At 38.9% G+C, this 18,828-nt stretch overlaps 1 protein-coding gene across 1 annotated transcript; it reads right to left on the bottom strand.

Annotated features, from left to right (window-relative positions):
* Positions 1–1,019: 1,019 nt before the first annotated feature.
* LOC147316681 (ectonucleoside triphosphate diphosphohydrolase 2-like) lies at positions 1,020–12,565 on the bottom strand. The gene is made up of 9 exons (XM_086312818.1): positions 12,388–12,565; positions 9,694–9,811; positions 7,420–7,570; positions 7,147–7,306; positions 5,104–5,331; positions 4,336–4,608; positions 1,983–2,102; positions 1,550–1,684; positions 1,020–1,453 (listed from the first exon to the last, which is right to left on the bottom strand). The coding sequence occupies exons 1-9, from the start codon at positions 12,502–12,504 to the stop codon at positions 1,247–1,249; spliced, it is 1,509 nt and encodes a 502-aa protein (XP_086168944.1). The 5' UTR covers positions 12,505–12,565; the 3' UTR covers positions 1,020–1,246.
* Between the last annotated feature and the right edge of the window lie 6,263 nt (positions 12,566–18,828).

Genomic DNA, 18,828 nt, shown 5'->3' with positions numbered 1-18,828 from the left:
AATGTGCATCTTTTTGTTTTCATATTTGAATTTATATTTAATTGTGTTGTGGTTTGCAGTGTTTTGTGTTGTTTCACTTTAAAATTGTTTAAAAGGAAAAAGCTGAAAATTTAAATAGTTAAAAGTTGAAATGTAAATAGCCGTTTTTTGTATTATATGATTTATTTATTACATTTTATGTGGCGTGAATAAATAAAAGTATATTTACGGTGGCCCCTACAGACAAAGCATGTACAAACTTCAAAACACGTACAAACTCCGACGCAGGTACAAAACACAACAGAAGTGCTCCAGGATGCTGGGCGCAGTGTTGAGCTTTTGTTACCTAGTGGCTACACAAGCCAGCAAGTACCAACGACCAGATTTGGTGTGTGGTAGTAACAGGTAAATGAACTTTTTTTTTAAATTATTTGAATATATATGAATACCTGTGTATAAATACTCAAACAATACACACATGCTTTCAATTGTGTAATTTAAGTGATCTAGGTAGCTGTTTTGGAAGTTCAGTTAACTCTAGGAATGTGTTTTTGAGTTTGCTCGTGCTTTGTCTGTAGGGGCCACCGCATATATTTATATATAAACATATATAAATAAAACCACGTTTTTTTACATTAGTAATTAATTCCTTTTGTGCATAATTGTATATTATTGTTAATAATAAGTTAATTAAAGCAACAAAACAACCTGAAGAGCCGGTTGGGAGCCAAAAGAACCGGAAATCCCATCACTACTTCAAAAGCCTTCTGTTAGGCACATGGCTATTTTGAACGACACATTAGCTGTTAGTGGTGTCTTAGAGTATGTATGCCACAGTTCTATATTGAACCTTAAGTTGTCCCTGATTTGTTCAGAGGTAGTGTGTGATAGAAAATGCGTTCATAGACTGCCTGAATGTGTGTGTGAATGGGTTTATGTACTATAGCTTGTAGCAAAAGCTACTTTCAGTGCTCATTCAAACTAGAAAAGTGCTAAATAATGACAAGTTAATCACAAGTGGTATTGTATTGCACACTGAGTCTGGAATATTTAAAAAAGGATCCCATTTATTTTGGATTTTGTGCACACTGACATGAGTAAGCTGAACATTTACTGAAATTTGTGAATCTAAAGCAAAACTTGTATAGGGCGAGCTTTACTTTAAGAATGATTTTCGCTACATAATATAAAAAGCCAAAATTAAAAAGGTGTTTACTGAAGGCTTTTTGCCTGAGAGAAATTTACTTCAACTTGGCTACCCTTGCTCTCAAACCATTCCTTCATTAGCTTTTGCTTTTCTGTAGACAAAGAGAAGGTATCCCAGTGCAAAGAAGATGAGGATGATGGAGAGGAAGAGGATGCCTTTCCAGGGCCCTATGGGCAGGGCCTTCATCACTACAGGATTTTCGGCTGGAACTAGATTGGTCAGGTTTAGCATGTAACCCAAAGCCCAGCCTACAGATGCTCCTCCGGCCTACAGAAACACAAGAAGAGGTGCAGTGATATCACATCATATTGTGGATTCTATCAGTTTCTAAATTCCAGCAAATCATTTCGTTTCACCTCTCACCTTTTTTTCAAAAGAAATAGAAGGAAGGGAAACCTCGTTAAAATGGTAGCCCTGTGTTAAGAGCACCTGGACGAAATTGGAGACGGCGCAGACATTCTTCATGTATTTCTCATCCTGCTTTGTCTTAGTCGTCATCTATAAGTGAAAATACAATGTGTGAGGTTTTGTATTATGTTATTTAAAGCTCATAATCAGAGAGATTTTATCAATCCCAGAGAGAAATTGAGTTGTCAAAGCCGGAAATATACAACAAACATCAAGCACTCATAAAAAACGAGTGTAGAAACAGAGATATTGATAGATATATAATAGATAATATATGTAGATATATGTCGACAGTGACTTTAGAACCTTCAAGTAACATGGTGAAGAATTGGTGGCTTGTTTGCTGGATTTACAAATCAACACGTCTCAAAGTCTTTATGGACAGTACCTCAGAGATGCTCATGTTGCAGACGCGCCGGACAGCCTTTGCGGTTTGATTAGGAGACGTCATATCCATGTTGGTGAGGGTAGAGATGTATTTGTGAGTGAAGTAGAAAGCAGAGAATGCCTGTGGAGAAGAAAGAATAGTGCAATGGATGAAGGTTAAGTATCCCCCTGCTGCTTTGACTGAATTTCTGTTTTTGAAGACAGAATTAAAAATGTGACCTGTAACCACAAAGGAAGCGTCAGTACAATCCATTAGGTCCTGATACAAATGCCTGTAATGCATCCATCTTTAGTGTTTAGGAGTATTTTCAATCATCAATCAATCGATGTATATGTGTGTGTGTGTGTGTGTGTGTGTAAAGAAGAAAGGATATCAGAAAGCAAAAATTAGTGCTCATTCAGTGAAGAGCATACTGCACTATTATTGACCTGGAACTGAGGAAATACTGACTAGAACACTGGTTTCTACTGCTTTGTCAAGATTAAAAACCTGGCCATTCCCAAAGTCAAGATTGCTGCGGCCCACTTAAAAAACCCCACAAAAATCTCTTAGGCACACTAAATCTCAAGTCTTCCCCCTAATCCAGGAGAAAGTGATGTATTTTCTTGAATAAAATGCATTAAAAAACATAAGGAATACAGGCTGTTGGCTATTAATTGTTAATGCTATCCAGTCATATGCATAAATCAGTATTAAGGCCAACGTGGGACCGAGCCAACCACCAGGGCACAAACTTCAAAACAAGAGCCACATATTTAGGTCAGAGTAATAAGCCATATTGCAAACTAATCACCTCATATTACCAGTTTAATTAATTTCATATAGATAAATACGTTTATTTAAATATTTAATTGTATATGCTTGTGAGTAATTTCAGATTTATCTTCTGTTATCACCTGCAGTACCTTCATCGTCCACCAGTGGGCCCACATGTCACTGGTAAAAGAGGTGTTGTATCTGAACTTTTTTTATTGTCATTGTACAGTTTCTTGCACATCGAAATTAGGTAGCAAGACCACAAAGTGCAAAAGTCTATTTTTAAAAAAGTAAAGAAAGCAATATACAAATAAGAATATATATCTAACTAGTATATAATATTCTCACTCTATATATACACACGGTGTATGAGTCACAGAAGCATTGTGGGTGTGTGTACAAGGGCAGCAATATAATATATAGATAAGGGTGGAAGGGAGGTCACTGGTCATTTAGGATGGGGATGGTAATTGCACATCTGCCAGGATATTGCACAGAGAACAAAATATTGCACAGAAAAAGGGGAAGACCAAAATATTGCACAGAGAACAAAATATTGCACAGAAAAAGGGGAAGACCAAAATATTGCACATGGAACAGAGGCAACATAGTCAATAGCAGAGACAGAGTGACTGATATGTAATAAAGTGAATGCCAGATTCCTGTGATTTTATCCAAATGTTTTCTTGAAACTTTCCAGCTCTTTAAGTCTTGTATGCTTGTCTGTATAACTGTTTATGTGCGAGTAAGTCTCTTAGGCAAAAATTGCAGAAAGTGTGCATAAGGGATTCAAAATATCTACCAGAGAGCTCCCATACACGTGACGATTTCGGTGTAGAACATCTGGAAAACTGTTCAAACACCTGTCCAAACTGTGTCCACATAGGAAGCAATTCACTCGTTCCATATCTTTAAAGTTGGTGGCTGTTCGCTAATGAACATTCCAGGGTCTGGTTGCATAGCTGTTTGATGCAATTACTACCACACTACCACTGACTCTCTCCTTCTTTTCTGTCTGTGTCTGTCTGTGGGCATGTTTTCTGTTGACAGTGTGTTCACCATTGAACAGCGTGTATTATCTCTGTCTCTTAACCTCCGATTCAAAGATAGCAATTTTACTTTAACAATCTGTAAATAAACCTGTTGAATGTTTTAACAGTGCTTTGTGAAGGTGTTTGGATGGAGGGTTCCAGGGGATCATTGAGCTTATCCTAGATGAAAAAAGAAAAGAGGCAGGGTACATGCTGGATAGGTTGCCACTCCGTCAGAGAGCAGGGAGGAAGCTATTCAGCATCACATTCATACTAACAGCAGGTTAAGATATCTCGATTAACCTACCATGCATGGGTTTTAACTGATCACTCAGAAAACATGCACACAAAAACCCAGCTGACCTAGAGCTTTTCTATGAATTACGAATGCTAATAATTACAGTAGAATTAGAACGTAAGAACTAGAAAAACTCACTGTAATCACTACAATGAGCAATCCAAGAACAAAGAATTAAAAATGATACCCAAAATTGAGTCTACGTTATGCTTCTATGCTTTTTTGCCTCAATATAGGATATTTTAGACAACATCTAAAAGCCTCTCACCATGAATCTTCCTCTCAAGCTGGGCTGAAAGACTCCATTAAAGGAGCACTTGGAGTATTTGCAATTCTCAAAGGAGAATATCTTCTTTACATTCTTTAAGCAGTTTTGGTAGTCCCCTGTGCCCACAACGTTTACATTCATTTCCAGGTCAATCTTGTCTGGCTTGGAGTCCACAGTACACGGAGAATCAAAGACGTCCTTCCCCAGGATGACATATTCGTTGAACTGCTTTGGATAGCAGGGGTGGAACACTGTGCTGTTTGGATAGTTATCCTTAAAGTTAGAAGATTAAAATTTTATTAGAAAACATTTTTTTTTATTTTTCTTTACAAAGACCATTTCACTGTTGAAGCAATAAAAGCCATCCATAACACAGACACTGCATTGTTCTAAGGTTCCTTGTAGCAACAACTCTGATTTTCCTAAAACTGGTAAAGACTGGTTATTTAATTTGGTTAACGAGCTAGCAGTTCTCCTGTCCAATCTGTATGGCAAGCTTTCATCTCTCTCTTAGCAAGAATGTAACAATATGATCCCAAAATGTGACAAATGTGAACTTAATCCATTTAGTAAGCTTAATGGAGATGTGTTTCAAACATCCTTATAGCTTAGCAGGACTGCAGCAAGACAATAAAATGTTTACACATGCTGTTTTATATGGTCTTGCTATCGGAACTTCTCAGTTGTTGAGAAGATACAGAATCATTATAACAAACAGGGATTTGGTCGCCATTAACAGTTAGAGTCTTTTAACTTGTTGAACAGTACCTTAATGAGATGAGCCAGCAGTTTCCTTAAATACTGGTCTTGGCCGTAACACAGGAAGCTCTGGGTGTATAGTCTGTAGGTTTTTCCAAAAAGCTTCAACTCCATTGTGTTACTTTTATTCTCCACCTTTTCAGAGGTCTCAAAAGTAATCTGAGTAGATGCTCCTCCTAAATCCAAAGCTCCAATTGTGTCTCTGCCTGGATTCATCCAGTGACCTACAAAACCATACTGGGTAATAACAAAGGACACCACAGTGGAATTAGAATCGCTTAGAATCAACCAATAACATTCAATGAAAACGTTTAGGGAAAAATGACCAAAGCACTCGAACGCTCTAAAACTGTAAGAGAAATTTAGATCTAAAATAGCTGTTTGGCTTCACTTGTAAATGGAAAAGAGGCCACACCCCCACCTAAACATGCAACTCATGCATCATAAAATACCTCCATGTAATTTTCAACTGGGACGCTTCCAGCACTTGGCATCTTCATGTACACCAGTCAGTCCATCACATTTCTAACACAGTGCTTAATTAAAAATGTTAACTAGATCCTGAACTCAGTTTTCATTATGTTGTTAATAATACTCACTGTAAGTAAGTTAACAACCACAAACAAGATACTCAGCTAAGTACAAGTAAAATTATTAGTTAATAAGTCAGTTTAACTAATAAATATCTAACTTGGAAAATAGGTGAAGCGATTTACTGAAACATATTCAGGTTAAAACAAACAATTCTAACAGGCTTGATCATGAATACTCAGGATGGCTGTCTTTAATCATCAGCCTGAAATCTCTTAGGAGAGCTTTTTTGTAATTTCTGTAAGTAGTCTTCAGGAATAGGACAATAGACAATAAAACAATAAAAGGACAAAAGGACAATATAAAAACTCTTCTTTAGGTGATCGCTGTTATTAGTCCCTTTCTAGAAATTTCAATTTTGATTGCTTACTCCATCAGACCTGTTGCCCCTATTTTTCATTGCAGATCTTGTGCAATGTGACACACCTCATCTTTTTTCCCCGTTACCCTTCTTTAAGAATGGCTTGTAATGGCTTTGTATTTCTTTTTTGCAACTTTAATTTTTATTATCTTTAGTTATACAGTAAAGAAAATTACAAACAGTCTGGAGTTTACATTTCTTTTTCCACCTTCTATCACATGCAAATCTCTTTTTATGTCGTGTTTTTGGTGCCACTTAAAAATGTTTTCCACTTCCTCCATTGTCTGTCATACTTACACCCCATCAGTCTAATATTGAAAGTAATTTCTGAGATACCTTCTACAATCCTAATCCAATCTTGTTGAGTGGGAGGGTCTGGGTGTAACCAGTTCTTTGTGATTGCTTTCTTTGTTGCGGCTAGGATTATTTTTACTAGATACATGTCCTCCTTTTATACCAGTTCCTTTATGTTTCCAAGGTACATCACTTGACTGGTGTTTGGGAGTGCATAACCCAGAATATTATCCATGGTCATTTTAAGGTCTTCCCAATACTTTTTGATTTTTATGCACTTCCAAAATATATGTGGGTAATCAGCTTCTGTTTCTCCACACAGTCTCCAACATTTATTTATTCATGCTATCTAATCAGCACTTTGACATGCCACACCTGTGAGGTGGGATGGAGAAGTTCTCACTAACACAGATTTAGACAGATTTGTGAACAATATTTGACAGTCATGGGTCATTTGTGTATGTAGAAAACGTTTCAGATCTTTAAGTTCAGCTCATGGAAAATGGGAGAAAAATCAAAAGTGTTGCGTTTATATTTTTGTTCAGTGTATGTACAGATATGGGCTATGTCCAAAACAAATAATAACAGTAACAATAAAAACATCTATGTGATTATAAATTAATATTTTAATCAGAAGCTACTATTTAAGTTTATGTTTAAAGACACTGACCCTTTCAGTTCTAGTCATATCCTAAAAAAACAAAACCTTTCATGTTTCATGAGGTTGTGAGGCAGTGCACTCTGCTATCCAGCTGCCTTGCATGTTAACAGAAAAAGCAGAAATTCATCAAAGAGACAACACTTACCTTGACAAAGTTTTCCAGTAAGTAGTTAACAGTGACCCAGCCAAATACCCCTTCTGCCTGCCCGCTCAGAATTATTGACTCTTTGAATTTGAAAGGGTAGGACTGGAGTTTGTTTTCCACTTCCTTCATTACACGCTGCGACTTTGAGGCATTGGTGATGCTATCAATACATTGGTTAAATGAAGCTTGGTTAAAAGACTTTCTGAATTCATTTCAATACAGATATTAATCACTGATGGAGTTTGTGGTGAATTATTAACCACTACTACTAACCTCAGCAGCCTCATGCCTGCAGTCGCTCCCAAACAGAGTGGAGTTTGATGGTGTCTGAATTTGGGGATATGCGTCAAAGCTTGTTCCAAGCACTTCTCGAGACTCTTTGCTGCTCCACTAGGGTTGTCGGCATAGCTTGATATCCCACCACCTGGACAAGAAGAAAAAGTAACTCTAATTGTTTAAGAACCTGATCTAAGGCTGCACTTTCTTGTCTTGGAGTCATCCACTGGTGTTTCTAAGGAAACATTGATAACAAGGCCAATAAAAGGGGAACAGCTGGTACTTACTAAGTTAGCAAAGAATGTCTGGCGAGGAAGTGGACCACTTAAGTCTTACACAACACATACAATTTGAATATCCTTAACGGCACTGGATATTTTTCTATAGGGTGAAATTGTGGAAGTGAAAGTGAGAGTGTCCTCACCAGTGGAACCTTCTGGGGTTAAATGGTCAGTTCTGGAGGCTTGCAAACATTTTCCACTTAACACCAGCAACATTTCTATAAATAGTTTTGGTATTTCTTAGCAATAATTTGAGAAATATTTGTGATCCGTTACATATTCCATATGTAAGGGTATGACCCCCTCTATGTTGTGGCGACACTCTGGCTAACCCGGCCATGCCCCACAGCTTAAGTATAAAACAGGTGTGCAGATGTGAAACTGGGGATTGAGTTTTGAGTGCCCTCCCTTTGAGCCTCTGGAGAACACTGAGATAAAGTGGCTATCACTTAAAAACCTCCCTCCATAAAATCTGCCAAAAGAGTTAGTGAACTCCAGGCACTATCGGTCCACAGTGAGTGTTGCAGGTGATTCCCGGATGGGAAGGGGGTGGAAGCTCCCCTTCCCTCGGTTGTGTGGGCCCACTTGGCCCATGGGGTGGCCACCTCTTAGGTCATGTGCGGCAGCAGCATGGTCCTCAGCTACCACCTTTATGCAGTTTTATCGCTTGAACGTGGCAGCCAGCCTGTCTTTTGGGTGCTGGGTGCCCATCAGCAGTAGCCTAGGTCCTTGGTTAGCCTAGCAACTTGAGGGCTGACCATGAGTGGCTGCTCAGTTGCGATCCTTGCGTCTTGCAGGACTCGCTCAGGTAAGTCTTGCATCTGGCAGACTGAAGCCTCTGGCCCCTGGCTCGGCCTTTGCGTCTGGCGTGGCCTTGACTGGGGTGGCATGTATATATGTACATTTGAAAATTGTTCTTTTGGTACACTTTCTGGGTTTTCGGCTGCGCTGTCTCCTTGCGGGGTGTCTTTAAGAGTTACCCCATACATATGGAATGTGTAACGGAGTTACGGAGAGATAGTTTCTCACTCAGTGAACCAAGGTTACAATGTAACCGTACGTATGAGAGAGGCCTGATAGCTGAAGGCTCTGCTGACATTATACTTTTAGAAACTAAAAGTTAGATTTCATTCTGAGCAGTGGCGGTCCTAGCCTGTTTGGCGCCCTGGGCGAACACTCCCTCTAGTGCTAGCATGTGCTCTATTTGGAAGCAGCCGGTCCCCTTTCAACGGATTGTGTGTGAGACTTTAAATCATCAAACTGTAAATTATAAATTGTTATTGATCCCTTTACTCCTGGTCCTAAAGTGTATATTTATTTTCTTACTCTTCTTATATTTATTGTTTGTTTACTTGCACTGCTGTAACTGGAGCCTCGTCGTCTCGTCTCTATATATGCTGGACTGCATGTTGCGGAGATGACAATAAAGTTTACTTTGACTTCAGCAGTGAGCATGCACACCGAGGGCTCTCGCGCTCACTTTTCGGGTATAGATTTGAGAAAAACGTCGGTGCAAATTATAAGTCTGTATCATGATGTCTGGTGTTTTGTGTTTTTTGGTTTGTTTTTATTTTGTTTTATTTTGCGAGTTGGTTATTAGACGCTGCTCCAGCCAGCCAGAGAATCCCCCGCAGCCCCGCCCTCTCCTCCCTGTGCAGCAAGCAGCAGGCGCACCTCGCAAACGGAGGGCGCCCTTACTCCCAGCAAATGGGCGATAGAAAACCGATCGGTGCCTGTACCATTCCCAGTATGCGCTGGCATGACGCCGGGGCAGCATGAGTACGAGCAACTATTTTTATTTTTATTTTTTGCCGATGCCCGTGATGCCGCTCCCCACCACGATGCTGCCCCGGGCAGCCGCCCGTATCAAAAACCGCTTCTGATTCTGAGTATATGCTGTTGCCCACATTTACCACTCAAACCACGAGATAAAGTAATGATTGAGTTCTCTTTTGATCAACTTTGTCTTGAACAATGCAAATGAACTCACCTTTTACATTACACTCATCGTGCTGGGTAACGATGCCGGTATTGTTTTGCTTGTCAGCCGGCCATTTGTAGATATACATGGAGGTGTGGGATGAGCCTGCATCCAGAACGATTCCATACTAAAAGAGACAGATATACAGTATAGTAGGTGACCACAGGCAGAGGTAAGCCTCCCAACTTCATCAGGTATTTGTAAGCTATCTCTGTGACCCTCTAATGACTTAACAATCATCCATCTGCTCTTCCAATATACACATGAACCACAGATATATCACAATTATACATATATCATAAATATATATATATAATGCTCTAAAGTTTTAGACCATGACGTTTGTCAATAACAGCTTCTGATGGGATAGAACATATTGCACAGAAAACTGCATAATGCATACGTCCTAAATCTTAATGTGTGTTAAGCGAGGTTGAGATCTGGTGACTGTGAAGGTAACAGCATAATTCACATTATTTATATCCTCATGAAATCACTCAGTAAGCCCTTGTGTCCTGGGAATGGAGGATTTAGCATCTAAAATAGACGAATCTCATTAGGATAAAATATTTGATCAAACAATAAACATGATCACCCAGAATAAATTTGTATTGAACTACAGACACTCTTCCCTGAAGACAAGTGTCTCCTCTCATATCGCCCAACTTTGGTTTGTTATTGTTCAATAACCATGGTGCAGTGAGTGGATTACACAGTCAAGAAATGTTTTTTTCAGAAATAATCAATTAAGGGAAAAAAACGGAAATACAAGAAAAAATATAAACAGAAAAGGAAAAAAGGAACAAAACAATTACAGTACAAGCACAAAACAATGTAACATTTTAATGTTACACTCGATTAGTACAATTAAATATATTTTTAATTATTATTTAAAAACGTAGCGTTTTCAATGTCACTGGGATGAGTAACAAAACGTTTCTCCCATTGAAGATGCTTCACCTAGATGAACAGAATCAACCTTTGGCATTTACTTACCTGGATGATTGATCGAGCATCAAGACAGTTTATATCTATCTTTGTTTTTGTTTTTTTTACAAACATTTTGTTGTTGTTGTTTTTTGTTTTGTTTATAGAGTTGGGTCAATTGGAAACACTAAATTGCCCGTCGGATGGATGGATGGATTTTTTGTTGACCTTTTCTTAAATATTTCTTTATCTTTAGTGTGTAATTTTTTATTAGCATTATTTGTAGATATATAACAGCATAAATATGACTTATTACATGTCATTTAAAATTGTGGTCATTTCTAATTGAAACGATACATTGTTGTCTCATGAAGAGCAATTCTCCTTGAGGTGTCTAATTTTTCAGTTGTGCAGTAGCTTAAGAATTAGTGGCCTAATGCGTGTATGGTCTGTATTCTCAACGTCTGCAAGCATAGCCATTTCACACTTTGGAGAGGCAAAGCATGAATTGTGGTAGCTCATGAGGTGGAGCAGGTGCTTGTGTGAATGGGTAAATGAGGCAAGTTGTGTTAAGTGTTTTGAAAGCTCAGAGTAGAAAAGCACTGTAAGACCCAGTCCATTTCTTATTTACACAGTGGACCGGTGTGTCTGTTGCATGCTTTGCATGATATTGAGCTGATACTGCTGCAAATTGCAACTTTTTTGTACACTAACCTACTCATTTTGATAGTTGCAACCACTCCAATGTGCGAAGGTGGTATTATTTTCCACTTACTGAACTTTAAGTGAGGTCTTGACAGGATGTGGTTAAAACCTATAACATAGCAAGTTTGCAACAGTCGCTATTTTTGTGCAGATTTACTGCTTCTTTTTTAACGATACATCTTAGGTTTCTTCTCATGTATGTGTACTCTTTGAAGTGACCAAATCAAAGCAGACTTGTTTCATGAGACTTATTTCTAAATACCTATTCTGTGGTGCCCTTTAAAAGATTTCAAATTGTCTGTGAGATGAACAAAATGAAAAGCCCACAAGCAATTAGCACAGAATAACTATCAAATAAAACAAACCACTTCTTTTATGTCACACTCTTTGTCTTGACTCGTTCAGGGTATTCTGTGTCACTTCCTCTTGCAAACCATTGTCAGGAAATGCATTCAGAGCTGGATGTGAAATTACGAGCATTTAGCTCAGATGTAGACAAGCACTGAGCAGTTTTAAATGAGCTCATTTTTCACTGTGCAAAGACTCGCTCCCTGTCAGTATACCAACACACATCCCACAAACATCTAGCAGTTTCAATACCTTTTGGCCTAGTTTGGCCTATCATACAAAGCTGTTGCTCTAAGAACTACAGTTGACAACACATACAAGCTAAAGTAAATTTTTGAAAGGTATCAAAAGCAGAGACAAGCTTTTAGGATCCTAATTTTTTCTACACATAGTGTAAACTCCGTGGTATAATTTACATAAAGTATTAAAATAAAGATCTTCTGTATTTCCTTACTTGGACTGATACATGATGATGGCAGAAAACGTAGTATGGGATGAACTGTGCATGTTTAGATTTCTTGTACTTTCAGTCACACCTTTGCGCAGAGCCTTCTAAAATGAAAATCTGACATTTTTCAAACTAATATTAAAATCTGGCTTAGCTGTGTACCCAAATTTAACTTCTAATGTGCATTTCTGATGCACACATTACCAAAATCCTGACCTAGATTTGAAACGGTGTTCTGCGCCTCCATGAATATATGCGTCTACAATAATATTTACCATGTTTTCTGGAGGCAGCGCCATCTCTTTAGCTGGAAGGACCAGCAACAGAATCCCCACAACTGCCACGACGATTAGCACAACCGCCGGTACGGTTTGGGAGCACCGGAGACCCATGCTGAACGCTGCTGCTTATGTTTGCCGCCAATAGTTCCGCGTAAAGGCGCATTAAATAACCATGGCTTTCGCGTGAGCTCCTGGCGTGTTACGCGCATGTTACGGAGTCCCGCTTCCTCTAACTTGTGCCCACACGGGCACTCAGACGTGGTTGAAACACTGTGTATAGAATATGAGCTTCATTCATGGGAAGCACAAGACAAATGCTTCATAGGGGAGTTTACAGCCTTATCCCGGGCGCTCGAGCACCCCCAAATTTTACATATAGCGCATTTTAGTATTATTTTCTGAATTTGTCTTCAAATTTAATATTTCTGTAACTTTTCTGTTGATAGAATGAAAACAGGTGTTATGTCCAGTGTTGTTGATGTCCTCAGGTTACGGTCTCACACACACAGGCTGGTTTCTCATTAATAATTAGACTTTGTTGCTGCAGCAGAGAACAGATGCAGAGATGTGATGCAGTTTCAAACACACTTTAACTTGAATAAAGCACATGTTCAAACTATTCTGATAATGTTGCTGTGACTTATAGTGTGTGCTTATTTTATTTGTTCTCTATATGTCGTCAGAAACATTAGGCAGCGTAGCTTAAATCACCAGAGATTATTAGCTAACTTTAACCTACTGATCCATACTCTGCTCGGATATCGAGAGTTTCCAGCCATGGAACTGATGTACTTAATTATTTTAGTTTGTTAAGTATATTCAGTGTTTGTTTACAGTACAGCTCCAGATCCGGGTGACAGCAGGTCAACTTATGTCACCTGCCCATGTGCAACTGCAGCCTGTTTTCAGTTTACATCACAGAAATTTGTCTCCTTCAGAAATTCTCTGATGACACAGCCATTATTGGAAGTGTGGTTTGGTTGCTTTGTGAGGTGGTTTGAGGTGAACCACCTGCAGCTAAATGTGGCCAAAACAAAGGAGCTGGTGGAAATCTGTCAGCACGAGTCTTCAGGCTTAAACTATAATAAATAAATGAGAAAAACACAGAACAGGGAGCAGCTATCCAAGACACTTATGGATGCATGAACTGGGATGTGAAATTCCCGTCCCTTGGAGAAACTTCAGAGAGCCAGCAACTACAAAAGAGTAGCTAGTTTCAAGGATAATTTGACTGAACTATTGCCGGTCACTCGTATACATTTACTGTATAATATAAAATATATAAACTAAATCTCTTTGAAACTTAAAGAATCTAATCTTTTGATTTCTTTTTTTTCATCAGAGCTGTGTGTTATGACTCTAGTTTGTATCCTAACAAAGGTGTGTAGCTCCCTCTGGTGGATGTTGTGGAGTATTGTGTTGTCTTTGCTCCAAAGGTTTTTATACAGTTCTGGTGTTCCCTGTCACTGTGGGCTTGACAGCACAGCAGTACACAGCAGAGTCATTAAATCCAGAGCTCTCCAGATCTACACCTTTCTTAGTTTGGTCAATGCGAGCCGAGAAACCCGACACAGTTTGATGAACTGATCCTCCCTCCATGATGTAGAGCAGGAACGCAGGTCTGGATCTCTGGTATTGTCGGTACCACTGGATGTTGTTGATAAGACCATCATATATACAGGTCAGGTTGATGGTTCCTCCTTCTGCAACAGCTTCATGAAATAGAAAAGCAATAACTAAATGGGGAAAGAATGACATAAACAGAGGAATTGACACAAAAGCATGAGAAAAGTTAAACTGAGGGAAAAACTAAGCTCAAACAGTCTTGATGCATGCTCAGTTATGCAGGTAAGGAAATCCCAAAAGGTTCATTCTGTGGAAAAGCAGCGCAAAAACGTTTCATCAAAGACCCAAGATCATGATGGGCTTAAATGTCAGGTAATGTAAAAGTGTAACTGATTTGATCAGGCCCATTGGAAGATAAATAGGGAGAACTTAACTCTTGACATCCACCAGAGGGAGGCACAGTCTAATACCTGAAAGGCACCTTTGATGAGACTTCTTATAGCATTTAGTGTGATTCGACTTATGTGCAGGAATTTCTTTAGATACAGATTCCAGAATATTACAACTCTTCCGTTAGTTAATCAGTTTCAAGGGCTCATGGTAATATGAGAAAAACCATACATGTATACTTAAGTACGAGTTGTAGTTGCATGATATGCAATAGTGCGTTTATTGATAGTTGGTGACCTTTTCATGAGTCACCTGACAACATTTAGTTTCACTGACAGTAACAACAACAATAAACATTTAAAATACCATCACACAACATACAATACACTTGATAATATGTCAACATTCCCGGGAAAATATCTTGGCAACACCTTGGCATCATTTATAATTGTAAAATGTTTTTCAGAATTAATTTAAGACATCTTTAAGGAGCCTTTCCTCAGCTGCTCAAGAAGTAGATTTAAGCAAATTAAAGCTGGACTGTCACATCTACCAAATGTGTCTGTACTGAACTGTAGATGACACGGCAGTTTGTTTTGTCTCTGTGGTTGGTAGGGGTGTGTGTGGTAGTGGTGGGGATGATTACATGAACAGAACTTCAAGGGGTGACACAAATGGCCATGAGGTGAAGAGGTCAGCAACATAATTCTGAAATGCACAGATAAATCAGAAGTGTCCAGGCACGGCGTCCAACCAGCCACCTGATGTTTCCTTTCCAAACACCCACTCCTCCCCCAACAGAGCTGCTACACTGTAAAAAACGTACTGCTTCAAGGCTGCACACATGACTGCCACATGCAAGAGCAGCGGAAGAAGAAATTCTTCTAGTATTCAGGAATAACCCCCCCCACACACACACACACAAAAACAAGCCTTAATTTTGCTGCAAGCTTCTTCCTCTGTTATCTTTTGTTGTTATTGGTGGTTTAATTGTATATTTCCTGACCTGTGCTAATCATATGGTTTTTGTTTCAGTAGTGCTCACCTGCAGCTCTTACTTGTAACTACAGCTGCAGCTGTTGCGCTACTGCTGCAGGTGAGAGGTGGTGATTGCAAACATCCATCAAACTTCTCAAGAATGAAGTCGCCGGTTCTTACGAGGGACATTTTAGCTGTCTCAGAGAAAATTTAATTACAGCTTTTGTGTCATTTAAACTGTGTTAAACCATTTAGTGACATAAATGAAAAGACTATTTTTGTTCACTATAGTAACTAAAAGTATATTTAAGCATACATAAACAAATATGTACCCTATGTCCTCTGTAATGGGCGAGTCAACCAGATCAAATCTTTGCACAGACATCACGACACATACAGCAATTATTAACATCTATATGTAATTTAAAAACATTTATTACAAAGAGCAATTCTTCTGTTTTTCTTATCACCCCACTAGAACTGTGATGTTACATTATGTTCAGTTTGCATCATCTGTGTGTAAATTAAAAGTCATCAAAGTTTGTATACGTTCTGTTGCTTTGGTCCTGAGGCAAACAGGACACATGAAATAGGCTGACAAGTTCCACATGAGCAGTTTGGTTCATCCACACTGTGAACAGTAACTTAAATAAATGACTAAATAAACAGAAGTGAAGCTAGACAAACAGATGATGACCTTTGACTTCTTTGCTTCTCTGATACAGAGACTACTCTTATTGTCTACAGTGCCAATAAGAAGTATTTTTCCCCTTCCCGATTTATGTTTTTTTGCATATTTGTCATACTTACTTATACCTCCGTCCTCCGATGTGGAAAAGTAATTGCCTCCTTTGTGGGTTTTCTTTTTTTTTTTGGTCCGCAGCGGTTTTCACCTTGGAACCCTCCCATGGATGCTACTTTTGCCCACTCTTTTTCTAACTGTTGAACACTGACCTTAACTGAGGTAAGTGTGGCCTGCAGTTCTTTAAATTTTGTTCTTTTGTGGCCTCCTGGAGGAGTTATTGACACACATTTGAAGTAGGTTTTCTCCATTTGTGGATAATGTCTTTCATCATGGTTCACTGGAGTCTTAGAAACAGCATCATGCCAGATGTCACTGACTTAGTTTCTCATCTAGTCGTGAATTTCTTCAGATCGTAGCATGAAGTGTTGCTTATTCATCATTTAGCGTACTTCACTCAGACAAGTTTTCTTTAAATGCTTTCTTGATTCAACAGGTCTGGTAAAATCTGCATTTTGTATTTACTCCTGTTATTGTGAAATATGTTTTCACAGCACTGTAACTATGACAACACTGACAGTATCTATCAATGAAGAGTTGCTTTTAATAGCTTTAATCAACTTCCTTTCATTATCTACATTAGCAGCTTTCCCAAATCCCTCCTGTAACCCAACAGAACACTTCAGAATATATTTAACTAGTGTTTAATTCCTGTGAATTGATCATTTAATGCAAGCCACTGACAGTTCCTGACAACTGATCATTTACCGTCCAAGCTTAAATTGAATACATTTCAGAAGCTCGGCTCGATGGAAGTGACTCTAAAGATGAAAATGGACTGCATCTATGGTATTACTATGTTCGATAGGCGAACACGCTTTCTGTGCATCTTGTCAAAAGTAATTCAGCTGAGCTCTAAAGACTACATAGCTTCAGACTCAACATCTTTTGCAGTGTATCAAAGGTCCTGAGAACTATCGTAGGCTGTCCTGCATACTGCAGGGCCAGGGCACACAAAGGGCATTCACACCTTGTTAAGTTTTACAACTTGTGCATTTGTTGGTCCCAGGATCTATTGCCCCTATGACTTGGTGTCTGCCTGAAGTGACCTTCTATGTCAACCTAGGTGATGGAGAAATTTAGGGTCTTCTCTAATCAGTGTGAACACACCTTTGGGTTTATATGGCTTGTTGGAAAACACTCTACAAACTAGGCTTAGTGAGAATGTCCTTCGAGACAAGCCAGTCTATCATGAGTTCAAAACATTCTTGTACATCGAAATGCATAACCTCGATTGGCAAAATGTCAGAAGTAAAAATGAAAATAAAAATAGGACACAATTATCTTCATTTAACTGATAAAAATTTTTTTTTAAATCAGCTCATATCAAATAATATGATAAATGGTTGTGATTTCCAGGACCTCAAGGCACACAGTATGGACAAAAAAAACATTCACCAAGATAAAGCCAAGTTACCTGCAGCACATATTCCATTGCTGCTGTATTGCTGCTTATCACCTTTTGAAAACAGTGAAGATCCGTGTTGTTCTCAGATGAGATGAGAAGACAGATGTCTCAGACTCTTTTCGATATAAATGTAAACATAGTGCTTGCTTTCTGTTTCTTTAAATCCGTTACTTTCTTACATTTGTTTGTTTTTAGTGTCACAACATTTTGTGAAAAAGCAATGAATACAATCTTAACATTGCACATTAAATGACCAAACCCCACAGAAATCCTGGTCTACCCGTTAAAGTGTGTGCTGTGATAGAAGCAAAATGATGCTCTCTTAGATATTCCTACTGCGATCTGTTCTCAACTACAGTAACTGCTGCTAAAATTACAGAACAATCCTCTAATCCCAGTTCAACTAACTGGTTATTATTATTAAACATTGGGCACAAATTGTATGAACCCTGAATTTGTGTTTGTGTGTGTAGGAATTCTTTGTCACATTTAGATATTCGTGGTTTTTACAGGCGTGTTCCTCGTGTGTTTTCTTCTTGTGCAGCGCTCCAAGGACTTTGTTGTCGTTGTAGCTTGCATGGATTGCTTCACTCTTGCTTTGAGAATTTTTTCGCTTCTTACCTGTGCATGACAGACTGCTGTAAACTGCATGAAGGAATGCCTATTGAGGTGATTAAAGAGCAGAAAGCAGGTGATATTTAAGAGTGGGGGTTTGGGAGGGGATGTGGTATGTGAGGATGGACTTCTTGAAACAGAGGGAAAAGAGGGGTGGAGGGGTGAAATCTCAGCCATGTTAGGAGGTGAAAGTATGAGGCTCAAACCACTGTAATTCTATAGCTTAGTTCCATCCTTTCACATGCACGGCCTACTGTTATTTGTGTTAGTCATCACTCACAAATACTACAGTCAGGAAGAGTATCCTGGACAATCTGGCCTCTGTGAAAAAGCAAGTGCGTTGAGAAGAGCTGCAGTGAAGGATTCAGAGGCGAGTCTGTTGAGGATCAGGATCTCTACCTTGTTCACCTGAAGAAGAAAAAAGTCAAAGATGAAAAAACCTACTATAATACTGATTTTTTTCATGTTCTCAGACTTTTGAGGGTGGGTAGGGATAAGAGGTAGACTGGAGGCACCTGAAACAGTGTTGTACCCACCTTTTCAATATGAATGACTTCTCTTGTCAGGACTGAATGTGGGATTAAATCTTTTGAGCATACCCACTTTGCAGAAGCTGGATGTGAAATAAAGGCAGCTATTGTGTGACACTGGCTCTCCCCCAGGGCTCTCACAGCTC

The sequence above is a fragment of the Aulonocara sp. 'chitande type north' Nkhata Bay genome, linkage group LG12 (assembly GCF_057382095.1).
Source record: "Aulonocara sp. 'chitande type north' Nkhata Bay isolate Kocher_YH1m ecotype deep benthic linkage group LG12, A_spYH_male_GT1.1, whole genome shotgun sequence".
Taxonomy (NCBI): Eukaryota; Metazoa; Chordata; class Actinopteri; order Cichliformes; family Cichlidae; genus Aulonocara; species Aulonocara sp. 'chitande type north' Nkhata Bay.
The sequence above is the reverse complement of the archived record's forward strand: the minus strand, read 5'-3'. Positions and strand labels throughout refer to the sequence as shown.